At 31.9% G+C, this 20,284-nt stretch overlaps 1 protein-coding gene across 3 annotated transcripts in view; it reads left to right on the plus strand.

The window, feature by feature from the left end:
- LOC127728023 (uncharacterized) overlaps window positions 1-20,284 on the plus strand; it is a 94,763-nt gene that overhangs the window by 43,032 nt on the left and 31,447 nt on the right. For all 3 annotated transcript variants that reach the window (XR_007993979.1, XM_052235172.1, XM_052235171.1), the window contains exons 20-27: window positions 5,804-5,885; window positions 6,811-7,025; window positions 8,068-8,238; window positions 10,796-10,929; window positions 12,365-12,527; window positions 15,062-15,205; window positions 16,892-17,191; window positions 18,389-18,568. Coding sequence is in view for 2 of the 3 variants with exons in the window: in XM_052235172.1 (XP_052091132.1) it covers window positions 5,804-5,885; window positions 6,811-7,025; window positions 8,068-8,238; window positions 10,796-10,929; window positions 12,365-12,527; window positions 15,062-15,205; window positions 16,892-17,191; window positions 18,389-18,568 (1,389 nt within the window). In the remaining variant the exon portion in view is untranslated. The remainder of the gene's footprint in view (window positions 1-5,803; window positions 5,886-6,810; window positions 7,026-8,067; window positions 8,239-10,795; window positions 10,930-12,364; window positions 12,528-15,061; window positions 15,206-16,891; window positions 17,192-18,388; window positions 18,569-20,284) is intronic.

A 20,284-nucleotide genomic window follows, 5' to 3' on the forward strand; every position in this document is an offset into this window, starting at 1 on the left:
TTGTTTCCGTTTTCTAACTTTAGTTTGCCTCAACCAAATGTTATGAAACTTATACACAGTGCTTATTACCACAAAACACAGATCAAGTTTGAATTTTGGTGGCGTCACTTTAACCGTTCTAGAGTTATGCCCCTTTATAAATGGAAAAATTGCAAAATTTTTAGTTTCCGTTCTCTTACTTAAGTTTGCCTCAACCAAATGTTATGAAACTTATACACAATGCTTATTACCACAAAACACAGATCAAGTTTGAATTTTGGTGGCGTCACTGTAACTGTTCTAGAGTTATGCCCCTTTATAAATGGAATAATTGGAAAATATTTAGTTTCCGTTCTCTAACTTAAGATTGCCTCAACCAAATGTTTTGAAACTTATACACAGTGCTTATTACCACAAAACACAGATCAAGTTTGAATTTTGGTGGAGTCACTTTAACCGTTCTAGAGTTATACCCCTTTATAAATGGAAAAATTGCAAAATTTTTATTTTCTTGTAAATATCAAGTGATTTATATTAAAATTGGAGTTATCTTCCTTTGTCCATGATTATAGTTGAATCAACTACAATCAATGCTTTATACAATGCAATGTTTAATTTTGACTTCCACTGATAAAACACAGATCAAGTTGAATTTGGGTAGTGTCACTTTAACCATTATTGAGGTATGCCCTTTATAAATCGAAAGATTGCAAAATTTTTAGTTTCCATTCTGTTACTTTAGTTTGCCCCAACCAAACATTATGAAACCTATACACAATATTCATTACCACAAAACTAAGATCAAGTACAAATTTTTTGTTTCCGTTTTCTAACTTTAGTTTGCCTCAACCAAATGTTATGAAACTTATACACAGTGCTTATTACCACAAAACACAGATCAAGTTTGAATTTTGGTGGCGTCACTTTAACCGTTCTAGAGTTATGCCCCTTTATAAATGGAAAAATTGCAAAATTTTTAGTTTCCGTTCTCTTACTTAAGTTTGCCTCAACCAAATGTTATGAAACTTATACACAATGCTTATTACCACAAAACACAGATCAAGTTTGAATTTTGGTGGCGTCACTGTAACCGTTCTAGAGTTATGCCCCTTTATAAATGGAATAATTGGAAAATATTTAGTTTCCGTTCTCTAACTTAAGATTGCCTCAACCAAATGTTTTGAAACTTATACACAGTGCTTATTACCACAAAACACAAATCAAGTTTGATTTTTGGTGGAGTCACTTTAACCGTTCTAGAGTTATACCCCTTTATAAATGGAAAAATTGCAAAATTTTTATTTTCTTGTAAATATCAAGTGATTTATATTAAAATTGGAGTTATCTTCCTTTGTCCATGATTATAGTTGAATCAACTACAATCAATGCTTTATACAATGCAATGTTTAATTTTGACTTCCACTGATAAAACACAGATCAAGTTGAATTTGGGTAGTGTCACTTTAACCATTATTGAGGTATGCCCTTTATAAATCGAAAGATTGCAAAATTTTTAGTTTCCATTCTGTTACTTTAGTTTGCCCCAACCAAACATTATGAAACCTATACACAATATTCATTACCACAAAACTAAGATCAAGTACAAATTTTTTGTTTCCGTTTTCTAACTTTAGTTTGCCTCAACCAAATGTTATGAAACTTATACACAGTGCTTATTACCACAAAACACAGATCAAGTTTGAATTTTGGTGGCGTCACTTTAACCGTTCTAGAGTTATGCCCCTTTATAAATGGAAAAATTGCAAAATTTTTAGTTTCCGTTCTCTTACTTAAGTTTGCCTCAACCAAATGTTATGAAACTTATACACAATGCTTATTACCACAAAACACAGATCAAGTTTGAATTTTGGTGGCGTCACTGTAACCGTTCTAGAGTTATGCCCCTTTATAAATGGAATAATTGGAAAATATTTAGTTTCCGTTCTCTAACTTAAGATTGCCTCAACCAAATGTTATGAAACTTATACACAGTGCTTATTACCCCAAAACACAGATCAAGTTTGAATTTTGGTGGCGTCACTTTAACCGTTCTAGAGTTATGTCCCTTTATAAATGGAAAAATTGCAAAATTTTTAGTTTCCGTTCTCTAACTTAAGTTTGCCTCAACCAAATGTTATGAAACTTATACACAATGCTTATTACCACAAAACACAGATCAAGTTTGAATTTTGGTGGAGTCACTTTAACCGTTCTAGAGTTATACCCCTTTATAAATGGAAAAATTGCAAAATTTTTATTTTCTTGTAAATATCAAGTGATTTATATTAAAATTGGAGTTATCTTCCTTTGTCCATGATTATAGTTGAATCAACTATAATCAATGCTTTATACAATGCAATGTTTAATTTTGACTTCCACTGATAAAACACAGATCAAGTTGAATTTGGGTAGTGTCACTTTAACCATTATTGAGGTATGCCCTTTATAAATCGAAAGATTGCAAAATTTTTAGTTTCCATTCTGTTACTTTAGTTTGCCCCAACCAAACATTATGAAACCTATACACAATATTCATTACCACAAAACTAAGATCAAGTACAAATTTTTTGTTTCTGTTTTCTAACTTTAGTTTGCCTCAACCAAATGTTATGAAACTTATACACAGTGCTTATTACCACAAAACACAGATCAAGTTTGAATTTTGGTGGCGTCACTTTAACCGTTCTAGAGTTATGCCCCTTTATAAATGGAAAAATTGCAAAATTTTTAGTTTCCGTTCTCTTACTTAAGTTTGCCTCAACCAAATGTTATGAAACTTATACACAATGCTTATTACCACAAAACACAGATCAAGTTTGAATTTTGGTGGCGTCACTGTAACCGTTCTAGAGTTATGCCCCTTTATAAATGGAATAATTGGAAAATATTTAGTTTCCGTTCTCTAACTTAAGGTTGCCTCAACCAAATGTTTTGAAACTTATACACAGTGCTTATTACCACAAAACACAGATCAAGTTTGAATTTTGGTGGAGTCACTTTAACCGTTCTAGAGTTATACCCCTTTATAAATGGAAAAATTGCAAAATTTTTATTTTCTTGTAAATATCAAGTGATTTATATTAAAATTGGAGTTATCTTCCTTTGTCCATGATTATAGTTGAATCAACTACAATCAATGCTTTATACAATGCAATGTTTAATTTTGACTTCCACTGATAAAACACAGATCAAGTTGAATTTGGGTAGTGTCACTTTAACCATTATTGAGGTATGCCCTTTATAAATCGAAAGATTGCAAAATTTTAAGTTTCCATTCTGTTACTTTAGTTTGCCCCAACCAAACATTATGAAACCTATACACAATATTCATTACCACAAAACTAAGATCAAGTACAAATTTTTTGTTTCCGTTTTCTAACTTTAGTTTGCCTCAACCAAATGTTATGAAACTTATACACAGTGCTTATTACCACAAAACACAGATCAAGTTTGAATTTTGGTGGCGTCACTTTAACCGTTCTAGAGTTATGCCCCTTTATAAATGGAAAAATTGCAAAATTTTTAGTTTCCGTTCTCTTACTTAAGTTTGCCTCAACCAAATGTTATGAAACTTATACACAATGCTTATTACCACAAAACACAGATCAAGTTTGAATTTTGGTGGCGTCACTGTAACCGTTCTAGAGTTATGCCCCTTTATAAATGGTATAATTGGAAAATATTTAGTTTCCATTCTCTAACTTAAGATTGCCTCAACCAAATGTTATGAAACTTATACACAGTGCTTATTACCACAAAACACAGATCAAGTTTGATTTTTGGTGGAGTCACTTTAACCGTTCTAGAGTTATACCCCTTTATAAATGGAAAAATTGCAAAATTTTTATTTTCTTGTAAATATCAAGTGATTTATATTAAAATTGGAGTTATCTTCCTTTGTCCATGATTATAGTTGAAACAACTACAATCAATGCTTTATACAATGCAATGTTTGATTTTGACTTCCACTGATAAAACACAGATCAAGTTGAATTTGGGTAGTGTCACTTTAACCATTATTGAGGTATGCCTTTTATAAATCGAAAGATTGCAAAATTTTTAGTTTCCATTCTGTTACTTTAGTTTGCCCCAACCAAACATTATGAAACCTATACACAATATTCATTACCACAAAACTAAGATCAAGTACAAATTTTTTGTTTCCGTTTTCTAACTTTAGTTTGCCTCAACCAAATGTTATGAAACTTATACACAGTGCTTATTACCACAAAACACAGATCGTTTGAATTTTGGTGGCGTCACTTTAACCGTTCTAGAGTTATGCCCCTTTATAAATGGAAAAATTGCAAAATTTTTAGTTTCCGTTCTCTTACTTAAGTTTGCCTCAACCAAATGTTATGAAACTTATACACAATGCTTATTACCACAAAACACAGATCAAGTTTGAATTTTGGTGGCGTCACTGTAACCGTTCTAGAGTTATGCCCCTTTATAAATGGAATAATTGGAAAATATTTAGTTTCCGTTCTCTAACTTAAGATTGCCTCAACCAAATGTTTTGAAACTTATACACAGTGCTTATTACCACAAAACACAGATCAAGTTTGAATTTTGGTGGAGTCACTTTAACCGTTCTAGAGTTATACCCCTTTATAAATGGAAAAATTGCAAAATTTTTATTTTCTTGTAAATATCAAGTGATTTATATTAAAATTGGAGTTATCTTCCTTTGTCCATGATTATAGTTGAATCAACTACAATCAATGCTTTATACAATGCAATGTTTAATTTTGACTTCCACTGATAAAACACAGATCAAGTTGAATTTGGGTAGTGTCACTTTAACCATTATTGAGGTATGCCCTTTATAAATCGAAAGATTGCAAAATTTTTAGTTTCCATTCTGTTACTTTAGTTTGCCCCAACCAAACATTATGAAACCTATACACAATATTCATTACCACAAAACTAAGATCAAGTACAAATTTTTTGTTTCCGTTTTCTAACTTTAGTTTGCCTCAACCAACTGTTATGAAACTTATACACAATGCTTATTACTACATAGTACAGATTAAGTACGAAATAAGGTGGCGACACTTTTACCATTCTTGAGTTATGTCCCTTTATAAACATAAAAATTGCTGAATTTTTTAGTTTGTTTCAACTTAATGTTATAAAACTTATACACAACTGTTCTAGAGTTATGCATGTTTACAAATAGAAAAATTGCTGAATTTTTAGTTTCTGTTCTCTACTTAAGTTAGCCTAAACCAAATGTTATGAGACTTACACACAATGCTTATTACCACAAAACTAAGATCAAGTTCAAATTTGGGTAGTGTCACTTTTACCATTCTTCAGTTATGTCCCTTTATAACTATATGATATGCAAGCGGGGGCATCATCTGTGTCCACATGTGGACACTATCCACATTTATTTTTTAATATGCTAGTTATTGAATTTCAATTCATGTTGAGCTAAGTAAAACCTCAAGTTTATAAAAAAGCTAATACGTTTATCATATTAAATGTCTTTCCAATACTTTTGGTTATTAAGATACATGTATAGTTAAAGCTGAATAAATGATCAGTTAAGATATTTATTTTTGCCATGCAAATTGATGCAGCAGCTACTTCAAAGATTCAAATTGTCATCCTTCCCTAGAAATTAGAGTATTGTTGAAAATATTTTATAGCAGTTTTGATGCCTTTAACAAGAAAGAAACACCGTGACAATAATGAAAAAAATACTTTAATTATTTATATTAAAAGGACTATGAAGTTCAAAAGATAATATCTCCATAAAAGAATTGTTCAATACATTTACCAAATATTTTATATACTGTTTTTTTTTAAATTTTAGCTGGTGAGGAAAATACTGTAGTGACATACACACCTGGTACAACAGAGAGGATAGCTGTTACCAATGGTGATATGATTGGCTGGTTTGTATTCTATCTTCTATGGGTCCAATTGAATATTGGTATAAATGACAAATGTCTGAGCCTACAATCAGAGATTTGTAAATGATGTTTGATTTACTCAGGCAGAGATATTTGCATTATGGTTTATTCACAGTAAAAATATATTCACATGAATGCCAAATGATATGTATGCATGGTAATATTTACCATGAGTATGAATAATGATGTTTACAATATAAATATAATGATAGTGTGTTATTTCTATTTTTAGTTTATCTGTCCTGTAAACTGTTACAGTATTTACACAAATTTATGATAGGAAGAGACTTTTTGGTTCTTTCATGAACTTTTATTTTTAACTATGATCAAAACAGCCTTTGTGATTACTGGTGCTATACTCTGGTTATAATCCACCAATATTTCTACATATTCATTGATTTAATTGCAATATAATCTTGAAGCTGAATTGTTTCCTAGTCTCATGGTAGCATGCTAGCCTTGATTGTGGGAGATTGTGGATTCGATCCCATGCAGTCTCAAGCCAAAGACTCAAAAATGATGTTTTGCTACTTCTCATGTCAAGAGTCTGCATTGAGGAGTAAGAGCAATGATTGGTCAGCTTGGAGTCATGATATTAATGTATAAGTTTTATTTTGGTGATAAATTCCACTCAAGCAACCTTGGCTATATTGTGGAGGCTAGGTTTTGTTGGTGGAGGATTCTGGACTATCTGGAGAGAACCACCAACCTTCTGTAGTAATGTATCAGAGTAGGGTGCACTTTTTGCCTGTGGACTGTTATATAAAACTCATTGTTATGACCAAGTACCAGTACTAAGCCAAATATCTTCATATCACAGTCCTTAATATGCATGTAATATTTTCTGCTGGACATTTAGAATCAATCAGTAAATCAACTAATCATGAACCTTGTGTATATTTTTCAGGTATGACAGTAGCAGTAATAACATCATAGCCTATGATGAGTGTGATCCATTATTATCACACTCCACAACAGATCATATCTACTTCACAAAGAATTATTGTCCTACAAAAACACGTAAAATTACAATAGGTACTCCTGCAGTTGATAATGTAGAAGATTGGAATATTACAGCTCTGTCAGGGATAGTTTTCGCTGTCCAGTATTATATGGTTGCTAGTAAGTCATTTGTATTTGAAAATAAAAATAAACAAAACTTCTGTATATGTAAAAGCCATTTGATTAAAGATTGCAGATGATTAATACATGCCTTCAAAAATTTGAAGGCTGAAATTTCATTGGCTTATGTAATAATAAAGTAAAACGGAGTGTTGTCCGATCCTTGTTAGACATAGGATCTTTATTTTAATCAGATTGAATTCAAATACAGGTTAATATAGAAATAAGGAGATGTGGTATGATTGCCAATGAAACAACTTTCCACCAGAGTCCAAACGACATGAATGTAAGCAGCTGAAGGTCATGGTATGGCCTTCAACAACTTGCAAATCCTATGCCATAAAGTCAACTTTAAAACCTCAAGCATAACAAAATGTGAAACAATTCAAAAGCAAAAAGTAAAGGCCTGATTTATAACAAAACAAATATGACAGATAGCAATCAACGATTCAAGAATGGTATATCCAAATTGCAAGGATATCAATGGTAGATTTAAATTTTTTTTATTTCTGTCATTTGAATAACAAGAAAATTGCCTTGGCTTTCTATAACCAATAGTTGTAGGGTGTCAGAAATATTTTATCGCATTCTGTCTTCATTTCAGAAACTTGAATTTAAAGGCCTATAAATTAAGGAAAAAATATCTCTTTTCACTTGAAATTTGAGCTATATTTTCAGAAAAGTATTGGAAAATTTAATTTAGTGTTTTTACATAAAACATGGAAATTTCAAACTTTAATATCTCTAAAAGGAAGTTATGAGGTATATGTGTCTTTGCATATTTGGATAGTGTATATCAAAATTGACTTTGTGTCAAAATTTCATTACAAGATAAGTCAAAAAGAGATCTTTTTTGTATCATATGACCTTAAATCCCAAAATAATGTTGCCAACTCATTCAATACTGGACAGATTTTATATTTGAACACACTACAATAGAAACTGTAAAAAGGGTTCAAATTTAGGAAACAAAATTAGCTACATTTGCCAAAGAAAATCATTATAATACGTAAAAAGTGCATTAGAGTCAATATTTTTTCAGACACGCTACCATACTTCACATTGCCAGAGTATACCAAAAATGTACCAGATTTTTGGACAAAGGACATCAATGTAATGTCATTCTACTTCACGGATGATGACTATGGAGATTATTTTGCTGATATACACCCAGATTATGACCATGAGTATTTTTACTTGGACCCTACCAGACGTATGTAGTTATGTTTGTTTATATTTGATATTTTTGGGAAATAATTCATTCATATATTGTCCATCAGTGAACACCGTGTTATCTATTCTAATTATTACAAAATCACATGATACCAAATTGATTTGAAGTCCATTTCGAAATGTATCTAGTGGTGCTTGAAACCAAACATGATAACAATAACGGTACTAATTTTACTGTAATTTTACTGCACCAAATGCACATTTCGACAATAAATCTCTCTTTAGTGATGCTTGAGGCCAACATATTTGAAATCCAAATCTTATTTAAAAAAGAGCTGATATACAAAAAGTATAGCCAAAGCCAGATATACGAATATCATGCAGAAATATAAAAAGTTGAAGAGCAAGAAATCAAAAATAACACCCAAACAATGACACCTATGTAATGTGCAGTTGGTTGTTTACTTAATTTGTCCATTTATAGTTATAATGCAAGTTCAAATATTGGTTATATGTTTTTCTTTAAATGAAAAGTATAACTTGATTAATGTGACATCCTTTCAAACCAGTTTTTTGTCTCACCTTTGATGACAGTGGCAATATTGGGGGCATAAATATGCTTATCCAGGGCAATTGCAGCAGTGTTGATAGTGTTACATAATAGTATAAAACAAAATATATGTGAAGGTAGACAATCTGTATATAGTATATAAATGGCATACAGTCTGATATTTTTGTCTGACATATGCAAGTTCACATTGAGCTCATCTTCATCAGGTTCCAGACATCTATGGTGGTCAAGGGTCTGGAAATGGTCATATTTGCCACACATGAACGAATCTGAAATCTATTAATTTGTCCTAAACGACAAATTGGGATTTAGGACAAATTTTATTTTCTTACAGAAATAATTTCGGTCATTTCGTGCAGATCGAGTTTCTTAATCACCATGTTGCACTTGTTTTTGTTTTGTTATCCTATTCCTGTAATAAAACTGCCACTCCAGTACAGTATTATGATCCTGAGGGCCCTCCTAATAACTATATTAATGCCTTCGGGAAATACTATCTAATGATCGCTAATCACTTTTTACCTGTGTTTTTACAGCTCTTCTATAAAAGCATGCAAAGCAAACCTTTGATCAACTTGCTTGCTATGTTTGGTTGGATGTTTGCAAACAATAGGTAGGCAGAGTTTCAGTCTGTTTTATATATACTGGGATTTGATTGGACAATAAAAATTGACATGCAATGAAGTTAATGTTTATTGTCCAATCAAATTCCATTATATAGTAAACAGACTGAAACAGACTACCTACCTTTTGTTTACAAACATCCAAACAGACATAGCAAGCAAGTTGATTAAAGGTTTGCTTTGCATGCTTTTATAGAACAGCTGTAATTTACACCTGACATTGATCACAAGCTCAGAACTAATATTTTAAGAAATTAAAATTCCATGACAACTGTCTTCATTATTTAATTACGTTTCAGCAAAGACAATCATCAATTCTGATTTAAAAATTAAAACTTAATTTAATTTACTTAGAAAAAAGTAATTGTTCACTATAATACACATGCTTTATTTACTATGTAATACGCATGCGTGAAATTCTCTTCAGCAGATTAGACATATTATCTTAAAATGCAAAATGATTTCATGCTAAAAAAACAAGTGCAACTATTATCTGTAATATTCAAACACTTTTAAAGGTAAAGAATTAAAAAGCCGTTGATTTCCTGTCAATTTGATAAACAAAAAACGAAAACCGGCAATGAGTCGGAATTACTCGTACTTTAGTATTGTCGCGAAACATCTGGTTTTAATTTCGTCTTCAAAATCGAAAGAAACGTTAGGGATGTTTGAAAAATTAACCATTTAGAGTCATTATAATCGTTTCAATTTTTAACTGTTGCCTTCCCTTAACTGTTCTTGAACGTTTTTTAAAAAAAGGTAAGAAAATTCATGAAGTTAATGCGATGAAACAGACAAAACAAGTTGGTTGATGCTATGAATCTAGTAGTAGTGTGATTCTACAATTTTTTTTTAAAAAGGCACCAACTTTTAAGTTATCTCAAAATGACCGAAATTGTGTGAAAAAATTTCCAGATCCTTGATTGTCGTCATCCTGTAATGCAGGATTTCAATATCATTGCATACTCTATAGTTCAATTTTGATACTTGGTATGTATGTTCACCAATACCAGAGAGTGTCATTTGAATCTTGATATCTCCACCAATTTTTATTTTTCAAAATAAAGTTATCTCAAAGAATTAAAAAAGAAAGCTAGTAGAGTACTCTGAAGTGAAGGGTAACAATATTTCCTTGCCAACAAGTTTTTAAACATCTTTGAGCTGGCATCCAGTAACTGCAGTCATTCTTTGATTTTGTATTATTTGGTATATTGTTTGTGCTGAAACTTTTCACTAATACAAACTGAACATTAAAAAAAAAGAATTTTGTCATTGGTAAGCTGAAAGGACAAAGCCTGTTTTTTTCAGCAAAGTGAGTCGGAAATGAACGATTTAATTTGAGAGGTTGACAGATTTTTAATGCATCAATACAACGTTTATATATTTGATTTTAATCTTTTCAGAACAAATTCGTACAAAGACTGATATTTTCCATGAACATACAGTGCGCAATCACTATTACACCTTCGTTGTGACAGCTGTAGATTCTTGTCACAATCAAGTGACAGGAACTGTAACCATAACAACCTACAATACGGTATGTATTTAATGTATCAGCATCATTTTTGTGGATCTATAAGGAAATATAATTATTTGTCAGATACATGTACAACTTTTAATGGTTTCAAAATTCATGAAATACAAACTTTTTACTGAATTATAATTTATTACCCTAACCATGCACTTTGTCAATATAAAACACAGTGGTACTGGAATGAAATCAATTGTCATATTCATTTTTGTACTGCCAATTAAGTTGGAATGTCTGTCTGCAAGGTAAAGGTGAATGCTATATATTTAGATGACTACAAAGGACACAGGTTAAATTTTGCCTTTGTCCTCATTTTCATGGTTCAGTGAATGCTTAATTTTTTTTTCACATGAAATTTACACTTAATATGAGTATAAGAATAACTATATTTGGTATATTTGATCCTTGCATGGTCTATATGCATGTCAGACAGCGTTCAACCGACCTTGACTTCATTTCTTGGATCAGTGATCCAAGTTAATTTTTTGTCTGTCAAGTCTATATCTCAGAAACTCATGCAGGGTTCATCTGACCTTGACCTCCTTGTCTTGTTTCATTGGTCAATTTTATTATTTTTTTTAGGTTAGTTTGGTCAGTTTCTAAGATACTATAATCAATATTTCATCTGTATTTAGTTATGAGATGACATAGTTACATGTCTGTCTGGCAGAGTTCATCTGACATTGACCTCATTTTCATGGTTCACTGGTCAATGTTATATATAAAAATAAGCAGATGTGGAATGATCAGTTTCTCAAATACTATAATCAATAGGTCAGCTATATTTGGTGTGGCTGTAAGGTGTGCTTGTCTGTCTGGCAGGGATTGTTTGACTTTGACCTCATTTTCAAGGTTCATCAGTTAAAGTTAAGTTTTCCTAGGTAGGTCAGTTTCTCGGAATCTCTTAAACAACAGGTCAACTATATTTGGTTAATGGAATGATTGTAAAGTGTTCATGTCTTTCTGGTAGGGTTTATCTGACCTTGACCTCATTTTCAAGGTTTATCAGTCAACATTAGGTATTTGTGGTTGAAACTGTTTTCCAGATATAGTAAGCAACAGATCAGCTATTTATGTTGTATGGAATAATTGCAAAGTCCATCTGGCTTGCTTCATCTGACCTTGAACTCATTTACATGGATCAATGATACTGTTAGGTTTATGTGATACTTGTAGAAAAATTTTATCTTACTTAAACACTTTCAACATAAATTCAATCATGATCAGTAAAGTTGGTGACACATTTTAGGGTGTGGCTCTTGTTTTAAATAAGCATATAGCTAAGTAATTTCAAGTATATGCTAAACTTATATGCTCATCATCTGTGTCTTGCAGACACATCAAATGTAAAAAAAACTTTAATTTCTTTTCAAATCTCCTGTGTCTTAAGTGCCGAGTATGAACAATAAAGTATGCTTTAAATTTTCTTTTGGTTTTACAGCCACCTTTTATGAACAATCTGGATGCATCAGTGAACATATCTGAGTTTATGACATATGGAGAGATCTTTACTGTGGATTTTGAAGATAAAGAAAATGATTCTTTTACTTGGAAGATTAATAGAGTAGATCCTTCATCAAAAAAAGATATATTTTATTTTGAAGGTATGTGTCTATGTTGTTTTTATACGACCGCAAAAAATTTTTGTGGTCGTATATTGGTATGACGTTGGCGTCGTCGTCGTCATCGTCCGAAGACACATTGGTTTTCGCACTCTTACTTTAGTTTAAGTGAATGGATCTCGATGAAATTTTACCATAAGGTTCAATACCACAGAAGGAAGGTGGGGATTGATTTTGGGGGTTATGGTACCAACAGTTAAGGAATTAGGGGCCAAAAAGGGGCCAAAAATAAGCATTTTTGTAACTTCCAGACATAACTTGTGTATTAGTGTATGGATCTCTCTGACATTGTACCACAAGGTTCCATATTACAAAGGGAAGGCTGGGATTGATTTTGGGGGTAATTGCCTCAAAATTTTAGGAATTAGGGGCAAAAAAGGGGCAAAAAACAAGCATTTTTCTAGTTTCATGACAATAACTTGTGTGTAAGTGTATGGATCTTTCTGAAATTGTACTACAAGGTTTCATATCACAAAAGAAAAGCTGGAAATGAGTTTGGGGGTAATTGCCCAAAACGTTTAGGAATAAGGGGCCAAAAAGGGGCAAAAAAAAACATTTTTCTAGTTTCCAGACAATAACTTGTGTTCAAGTGTATGGATCTCTCTGAAATTGTACTTCAAGGTACCATACTACAGAAGGAAGGCTGGGATTGATTTTGGGGGTAATTGCCTCAAAATTTTAGGAATTAGGGGCCAAAATGGGGCAAAAAACAAGCATTTTTCTAGTTTCAGGACAATAACTTGTGTGTAAGTGTATGGATCTTTATGAAATTGTACTACAAGGTTTCATATCACAAAGGAAAAGCTGGATTTGAGTTTGGGGGTAATGGCCCTAAACGTTAAGGAATTTGGGGCCAAAAAGGGGCCAAAAAACAAGCATTTTTCTAGTTTCCAGACAATAACTTGTGTTCAAGCGTATGGATCTCTCTGAAATTGTACTGCAAGATACCATACCACAAAGGGAAGGCTTGGATTGAGTTTTGGGGTGATGAATCATAAGGGGGTTCAAAAAATTGGAAAGGGGGATTCTTTTTCCTTTTTTTTTTCATTAAAATTTTCCATTTTGAATTGGTTATTTCTGATTTATATATAAAAGCAAATAATAATAATATGGTTTCAGTAGGTAAATTAAAAAAATTTAAGTTCTTAGACCACATTCATTCTGTGTCAGAAACCTATGCTGTGTCAAATATTTAATCACAATCCAAATTCAGCGCTGTATCAAGCTTGAATGTTGTGTCCATACTTGCCCCAACTATTCAGGGTTCGACCTCTGCGGTTGTATCAAGCTGCGCCCAGTGGAGCATTTTATTATACAAGTCGTAATATTATCAAACATTAACATCATGGTGTTAGTGGTGGGTATAAGGTTTTTGAAAACTAGATATTTGAAACCTTTTTAACAGGCTGATATCCAGTTGAATTTAAACAAAAGAATTGAAACTCTCTATTAGAGAAGGTAAAAAAGGACAAGTTGGTATATTTGGATTATTTACATCAGTTTCTATGGTCTTTAAAAGTTAAATGAAGGTGCATAATTTAGAATTTTACTCTTAAATACTGTAAATTCAGAAATTAATGTTAGGTTTTTATTATTGCAAATAATGTGACTGGGTGAGTATCGCAATAATAAGAACTTCCATTCTGATATATGTTGCATACATGTGTATGCAGATTTTTTCTGATTGATACACGGGTTATTCAGTGTGCAACACATTTTTGATGTTATTTCTTCATAGACAGAAAAATTATTACAGTCATTCCTTAAATAATTTATTTTGGATGTAACACGTCTTCTGATTGGCTGAGAGTGTTTTGTCTATCAGCTCATAGACATAATTTTGTCATGTGACAGTGACGTCATCAACGTTTTTTCATGATTTACTCCTTAAAAATGGAATTTAGAATTAAATTATAAGGACTGATTGCAATATTTTTTCTGTCTTTTCGAAATAACCTAAAAAATGTGGTGCCCACTTTTAAATAACCAGCGACGCGGGTTATTCAGTGTACACCACATTTTTGATGTTATTTCTTCATAGACAGAAAAAATATTACAGTCATTCCTTAAATAATTTAATTTTGGATGTAACACGTCTTCTGAGAGTGTTTTGTCCATCAGCTCATAGATAATAATTCTAAAAAGGCGTAAATCATGATAAAAACGTTGATGACATCACGGTCACATGACAAAATTATGTCTTTGAGCTGATAGACAAAACACTTTCAGCCAATCAGAAGACATGTTACATCCAAAATTAAATTATTCAGTTATGAAGCCCAGACATTTCTTGGTTTCAATTTATAATGTACAGTATTTTTGGAATAGTCACATTTTATATTTCAAATTTAATATTTATTTTATTGGAAACTTGTGAAATATAGATTCTATATACCTCATTTATTAAAAAGTATACCTATACTTTGAAGTGTTGATGGCATTTTTATGTTAAAACTGGGTTTTTACTGATAAAACATTATAGTGTCAACTGTTAACTTGAAGAATGTATTTTACAGGTACAACAATAATGTTGGTAAATGGGACAGTCCTAGACACATCAATTCTACAATATGAATTACAAATTCAAACAGATGATTATGACAGAAAAAGAAATAAATATTTGACAGTGGATGTAATAGTTACTCCAGTTTTAGAACCCAGTAAGTCAGAATTTATTGAAACCTCATCTCAAACTTGTTCCAATTGTTAACTTTTTAATTTTTTTTATAGAATTGGAGATTATCAAAATATGGCACTGTTTCCTTTTTCAATGAATAGTGAATTACTGTGGATTCATTATTTTTCGTTGGATAAACATTTTTGTGGATTTCGTGGGTACAGGTGAACCACGAAATTACATGTTCAAAAAATGACAATTTTTCTATAGATTTGTATGCATACTTCGGAAAAACCACAAATTTAAAAATCAACGAAAATGCAAGTTTTCATGAATCCATGAAAATTGGTACCCACGAAAATACAATAAAACCTGGGTAAACAGGAACCCTGAATAAACTGGTTTCCTGTCCATTCCTGTCGAAAATTGAAGTCCCATGTTTTCCCCTTCAAAGTCTTTGTAAAAATACACCCTTTAAACCAGACCCTGTGTATTCTGAATTCCTGTCTTATTATACAGTCCCAATACTCTTAAATACATCAATAATTACCTGTCAAAACCGGTTTGTTTAATTAGTTAAACATGATAACAGTATTGATCAATATGCAATCAAATCATTATTGTTTATACAAGATGGTTTTTCAGGGTGATCAATTAGCAAGGTGTTAAATCGTGATTTTACAGTAGTGAGCTTTATTATTGAAATTCTATTAAGTTTTAATTAAAAGAAACTAAAAGAAACCCATAATATATCTCGGATGGGATTTACGTTGTAACTTTGATAAATTTTTCATATCGCAGAGTAAGAAATTTATGTGTTTTCGAAATGCTGGGTTCCCTGTTGTGAACCCCAAAACCAATGACCCTGATAATGAAGAAGACCCCGTATATATGGTATATATAAAACATGTTGAAAAAGATGTTTTGACTATTTTACTGTGCTAGGTAATTTGACCCCCTCCTCTTTACCGGCCCTTTTTCATAGTCCCATAGCTGGCCGGTTTATACAGGTTTTACTGTAAATGAATCCACAGTATTACAATTCAAAAGGTTAACACTGTAATATAAAATGAAGAAGGTCAATAACCTCTATAAGTCTTTGGTTTCCTTGGTTATACCTGATTGTGATGACAGTCCAAACTAAAACTTTAAATGAAATGAAATTGATTTTATTATTTATTTTTTAACACATTTTATGTGTTATAATAAGGAGATAACTGTATACTGTATCATCAGCTTGGCCTTCGTAAAATGTAAATTTTACTGTCTCAAATTGAGTTTATTTAAACAGATATTTACTACAGTCAAATCAAGATTTACGAAGGACAAGCTTAAGATACAATACAGTTATCCCCATTCTAATGACACATTTTTTGGCTTAAAAATGCCATACTGTGGATTCATTTATTTTCGTGGGTACCAATTTTTGTGGATTGAGGGAAACTTGCATTTTTGTGGATATTTGATTTCGTGGTTTTGCCAATGTCTCCCATTTAAGCCTATATAGAATTTGTAATTTGTTAAATATTTAAATTCATGGTGCACCGCTACCCACGAAACCCATGACCATGAAAAATTGGTATCCAACGAATAATAATGAATCCACAGTAAATGAAAAAGTCAGTGAAACATAATTTTTATGGATAATTGAAATTGAATTCTTAGCACTAAAATAAATGAATAAGGATGTGAAGAAATTTCAGTTCAAATTTGTTTGCTTGTTTTACAGTATATTATGAATACAGTTCTGTGGAAGGTAACACAGCTTTATTAATGGAATGTGCCAATGAGGTCATACCTAAAGAAACTTACACAGACTACATTCATCCTCTTGATGTGTTCATAGTTATTGATAACGTAACATATGACCTTGCTAGCCATTATGGATGTCTTCATAATTTGACCTATGGTGTCAAGGACAGGTGTGATAACAAAACTACTTGTTCCTTTCTTGTTTCCAATGCCAATGTTGCCAGTCAATGTGGAACAGAAGGGGCTGCTGCATTGTGGGTCAGATATCATTGTGTCAGTAAGTACTAAAAGATCTAGGTCAAAAATATGGACAATGAAGAACAGAAAGAGTGAGACAAAAAATTTCATATATATGTATATATTTTTTTCTGATTTTGTCTGTTATAGCTCATATCAGTAGATGTAACTTTTCTTTAGTAGCATTCAAATTGATGTTTCCTTAACATATAAAATACAAAATGTACTAGTGTCATTTATTACTGCGGATTCATTAATTTTTGTGAGGCCTAACCAATTTATGGGGATTAAAGAAAGATTTTATATTCTTGGATATTAAAAAAATTTGTTTTCTAATATGTAGTCTAATGACATCATGCACATTTTCATTTTCTCCTCATTTGATAAATCTTTTTATCCCCGGCTTAGTATATTTCTAGGATTTTGATTGGTTAACGCACGTCGTTACAAAACCCATAGCCCCTGGGTGTTGCTAACCCATATTCCCGGACGTTGCTATCCATTACCCTGGTGGACGTCACGCGCGTTTTCCTTAGTTCCATGGTTGTTCCTTGTGAAATATAGAATTCTGTAGAATATCCATGATGTCTGTAATTAGATATTTAATCAACAAACAAATATGTCGAATTCCCCAATTTCAATATAAGATTTTTATAAAATGAAAAAAAACGTTGCTTTCACGTTACACTTTGTGGTCTAATTTCTCTAAAAATTGCCAGATTTGAACTAAGACCGGGGATAAATTCGTTATCTACGTTCATATCCATAGATATGGATATTTTAACACCCTTCAGTACCCTGTACACCCTTCGGCTTCACCTCAGGGTGTACTTAGATACTTCAGGGTGTTAAAATATCCATATCTACGGATATGAACGTAGATAACTTATAGTATCAACCTCTTCAAAAGTCATGCAATAATTGTATTAAAGTTACCATTATGAGACCTTTCACCTTATAAACCTTAAGGAATGCAGACCAGCCGTTTGACCCTGTATCTGATTTTACAACAATTATCTTTAAGACATAATACATTAAAATGTCGAACCCTTTATGTTGTTAAAGATTTCCCATTGATATAATTTTCTTTGATGTATGAATTTAAGGATCTATGTTTTGTATATGTTAATAAGACAAAAACCAAACATTGTCTTCAACTTCTACATAATATTAAATTTTAATTGAGAAATTACATCTTTTGTTCTGACATTCATATGGAGTTTGTTTGATATTTCAGGAGATGCAGCTTGGACGGCCTGGAATAACTGGCATGACTGTACGAGAACTTGTGGTGGTGGTTATAGAGTAAGATATCGTAAATGTACCAATCCACCAGTCAATTATTTTGGCTCAAATCGGAGCTGTGAAGACAGTATAGATAATGAATGGGAACAGTGTAATACACATATATGTCTTTGTAAGCTATTTATTTATTGAATAATATGAATATGTGGGGAATATGTCAATGATACAGCAAACAAATAATAAAAATATGGCATCATACAGTCTACAACAACAGGCACATGTATCTATAAAATGTCAAGCTCTCAATCATCATAAGTAGCATGTTATCACACAAATTATTTTATGTGACAAGGGTTCATTCAATGGCAGATCCAGGGGGGACATAGAGGCTGTATCCCCCCTTTTTAGCTCACTGGGGCCCAAAGGGCCCCATGTGAGCTTATGCCATCACTTGGCGTCCGTCGTTGTCTGTTGTCGTCGTCGTCTGTCGTCGTAAACTATTTAAAAAATCTTCTCCTCTGAAACTACTGGGCCAAATACCTTCAAACTTTATTTAAATGTTCCTTAGGGTATCTTGTTTATAAAAGGTATCCGAAGTTTTGATCCATCGACAAACATGGCCGCCATGGCTAAAAATAGAACATAAGGGTCAAATGCAGTTTTTGGCTTATATCTCAAAAACTAAATCTTTTAGAGCAAATGTGACATGGGGTAAAATTGTTCAATTGGTCAAGATCAATCGGCCCTGAAATTATCAGACAAATCGAACAACCCATTGTTGGGTTGCTGCCACCGAATTGGTAGTTTTAACAAAATTTTGCAGTTTTTTGTTATTATTTAGAATATTATTATAGATATATATAAACTGTAAGCAGCAATAATGTTCAACAGAGTAAGATCTACAAAAAAGTTAATATGACCATAATTGTCAATTGACCCCTTAAGGAGTTATTGCCCTTTAAAGACAATTTTACACAATTTGTTCATCAAGTTTGCTAACATTTAAAAATCTTCTCCTCTGAAACTACTGGGCCAATTACCTTCAAACTTTAACTAAATGTTCCTTAGGGTATCTTGTTTATAAATTGTATCCGAAGTTTTGATCCATAGTCAAACATGGCCACCATGGCTAAAAATAGAACATAAGGGTCAAATGCAGTTTTTGGCTTATATCTCAAAAACTAAATCTTTTAGAGCAAATGTGACATGGGGTAAAATTGTTTAATTGGTCAAGATCTATCAGCCCTGAAATTATCAGACGAATCGAACAACCCATTGTTGGGTTGCTGCCACCGAATTGGTAGTTTTAACAAAATTTTGCAGTTTTTTGTTATTATTTTGAATATTACTATAGATATATGTAAACTGTAAGCAGCAATAATGTTCAGCAAAGTAAGATCTACAAAAAAGTTAATATGACCAAAATTGTCAATTGACCCCTTAAGGAGTTATTGCCTTTTAAAAACAATTTTATACAATTTGTTCATAAAGTTTGCTAACATTTAAAAAAATTCTCCTCTGAAATACAGGTGAGCGATTCAGGCTCTTGAGAGCCTCTTGTTGATTGCAAAAAAAAAATAATTATATCATGTTAGTCACAATTTATATGATTTTTTAGAATATACAAGTTCAACAAGTTTTTCAGTATATTAATTATAATCAGTTTTATGAAACCTTTGTATGTAAAGAAGAAAGTAAAATAACAAAAATACCGAACTCCGAGGAAAATTCTAAATGGAAAGTCCCTAAGCAAATGGCAAAATCAAAAGCTCAAACACATCAAACAAATGGATAACAACTGTCATATTCCTGAGTCACTAAAGAATCACGCCTCATTGATTTGAGGTTGAATCATTTTTAAAATGCAGTAAAATTCATACATTATTAA

This window comes from Mytilus californianus, unplaced genomic scaffold (assembly GCF_021869535.1).
Source record: "Mytilus californianus isolate M0D057914Y unplaced genomic scaffold, xbMytCali1.0.p SCAF_2, whole genome shotgun sequence".
Classification (NCBI taxonomy): domain Eukaryota; kingdom Metazoa; phylum Mollusca; class Bivalvia; order Mytilida; family Mytilidae; genus Mytilus; species Mytilus californianus.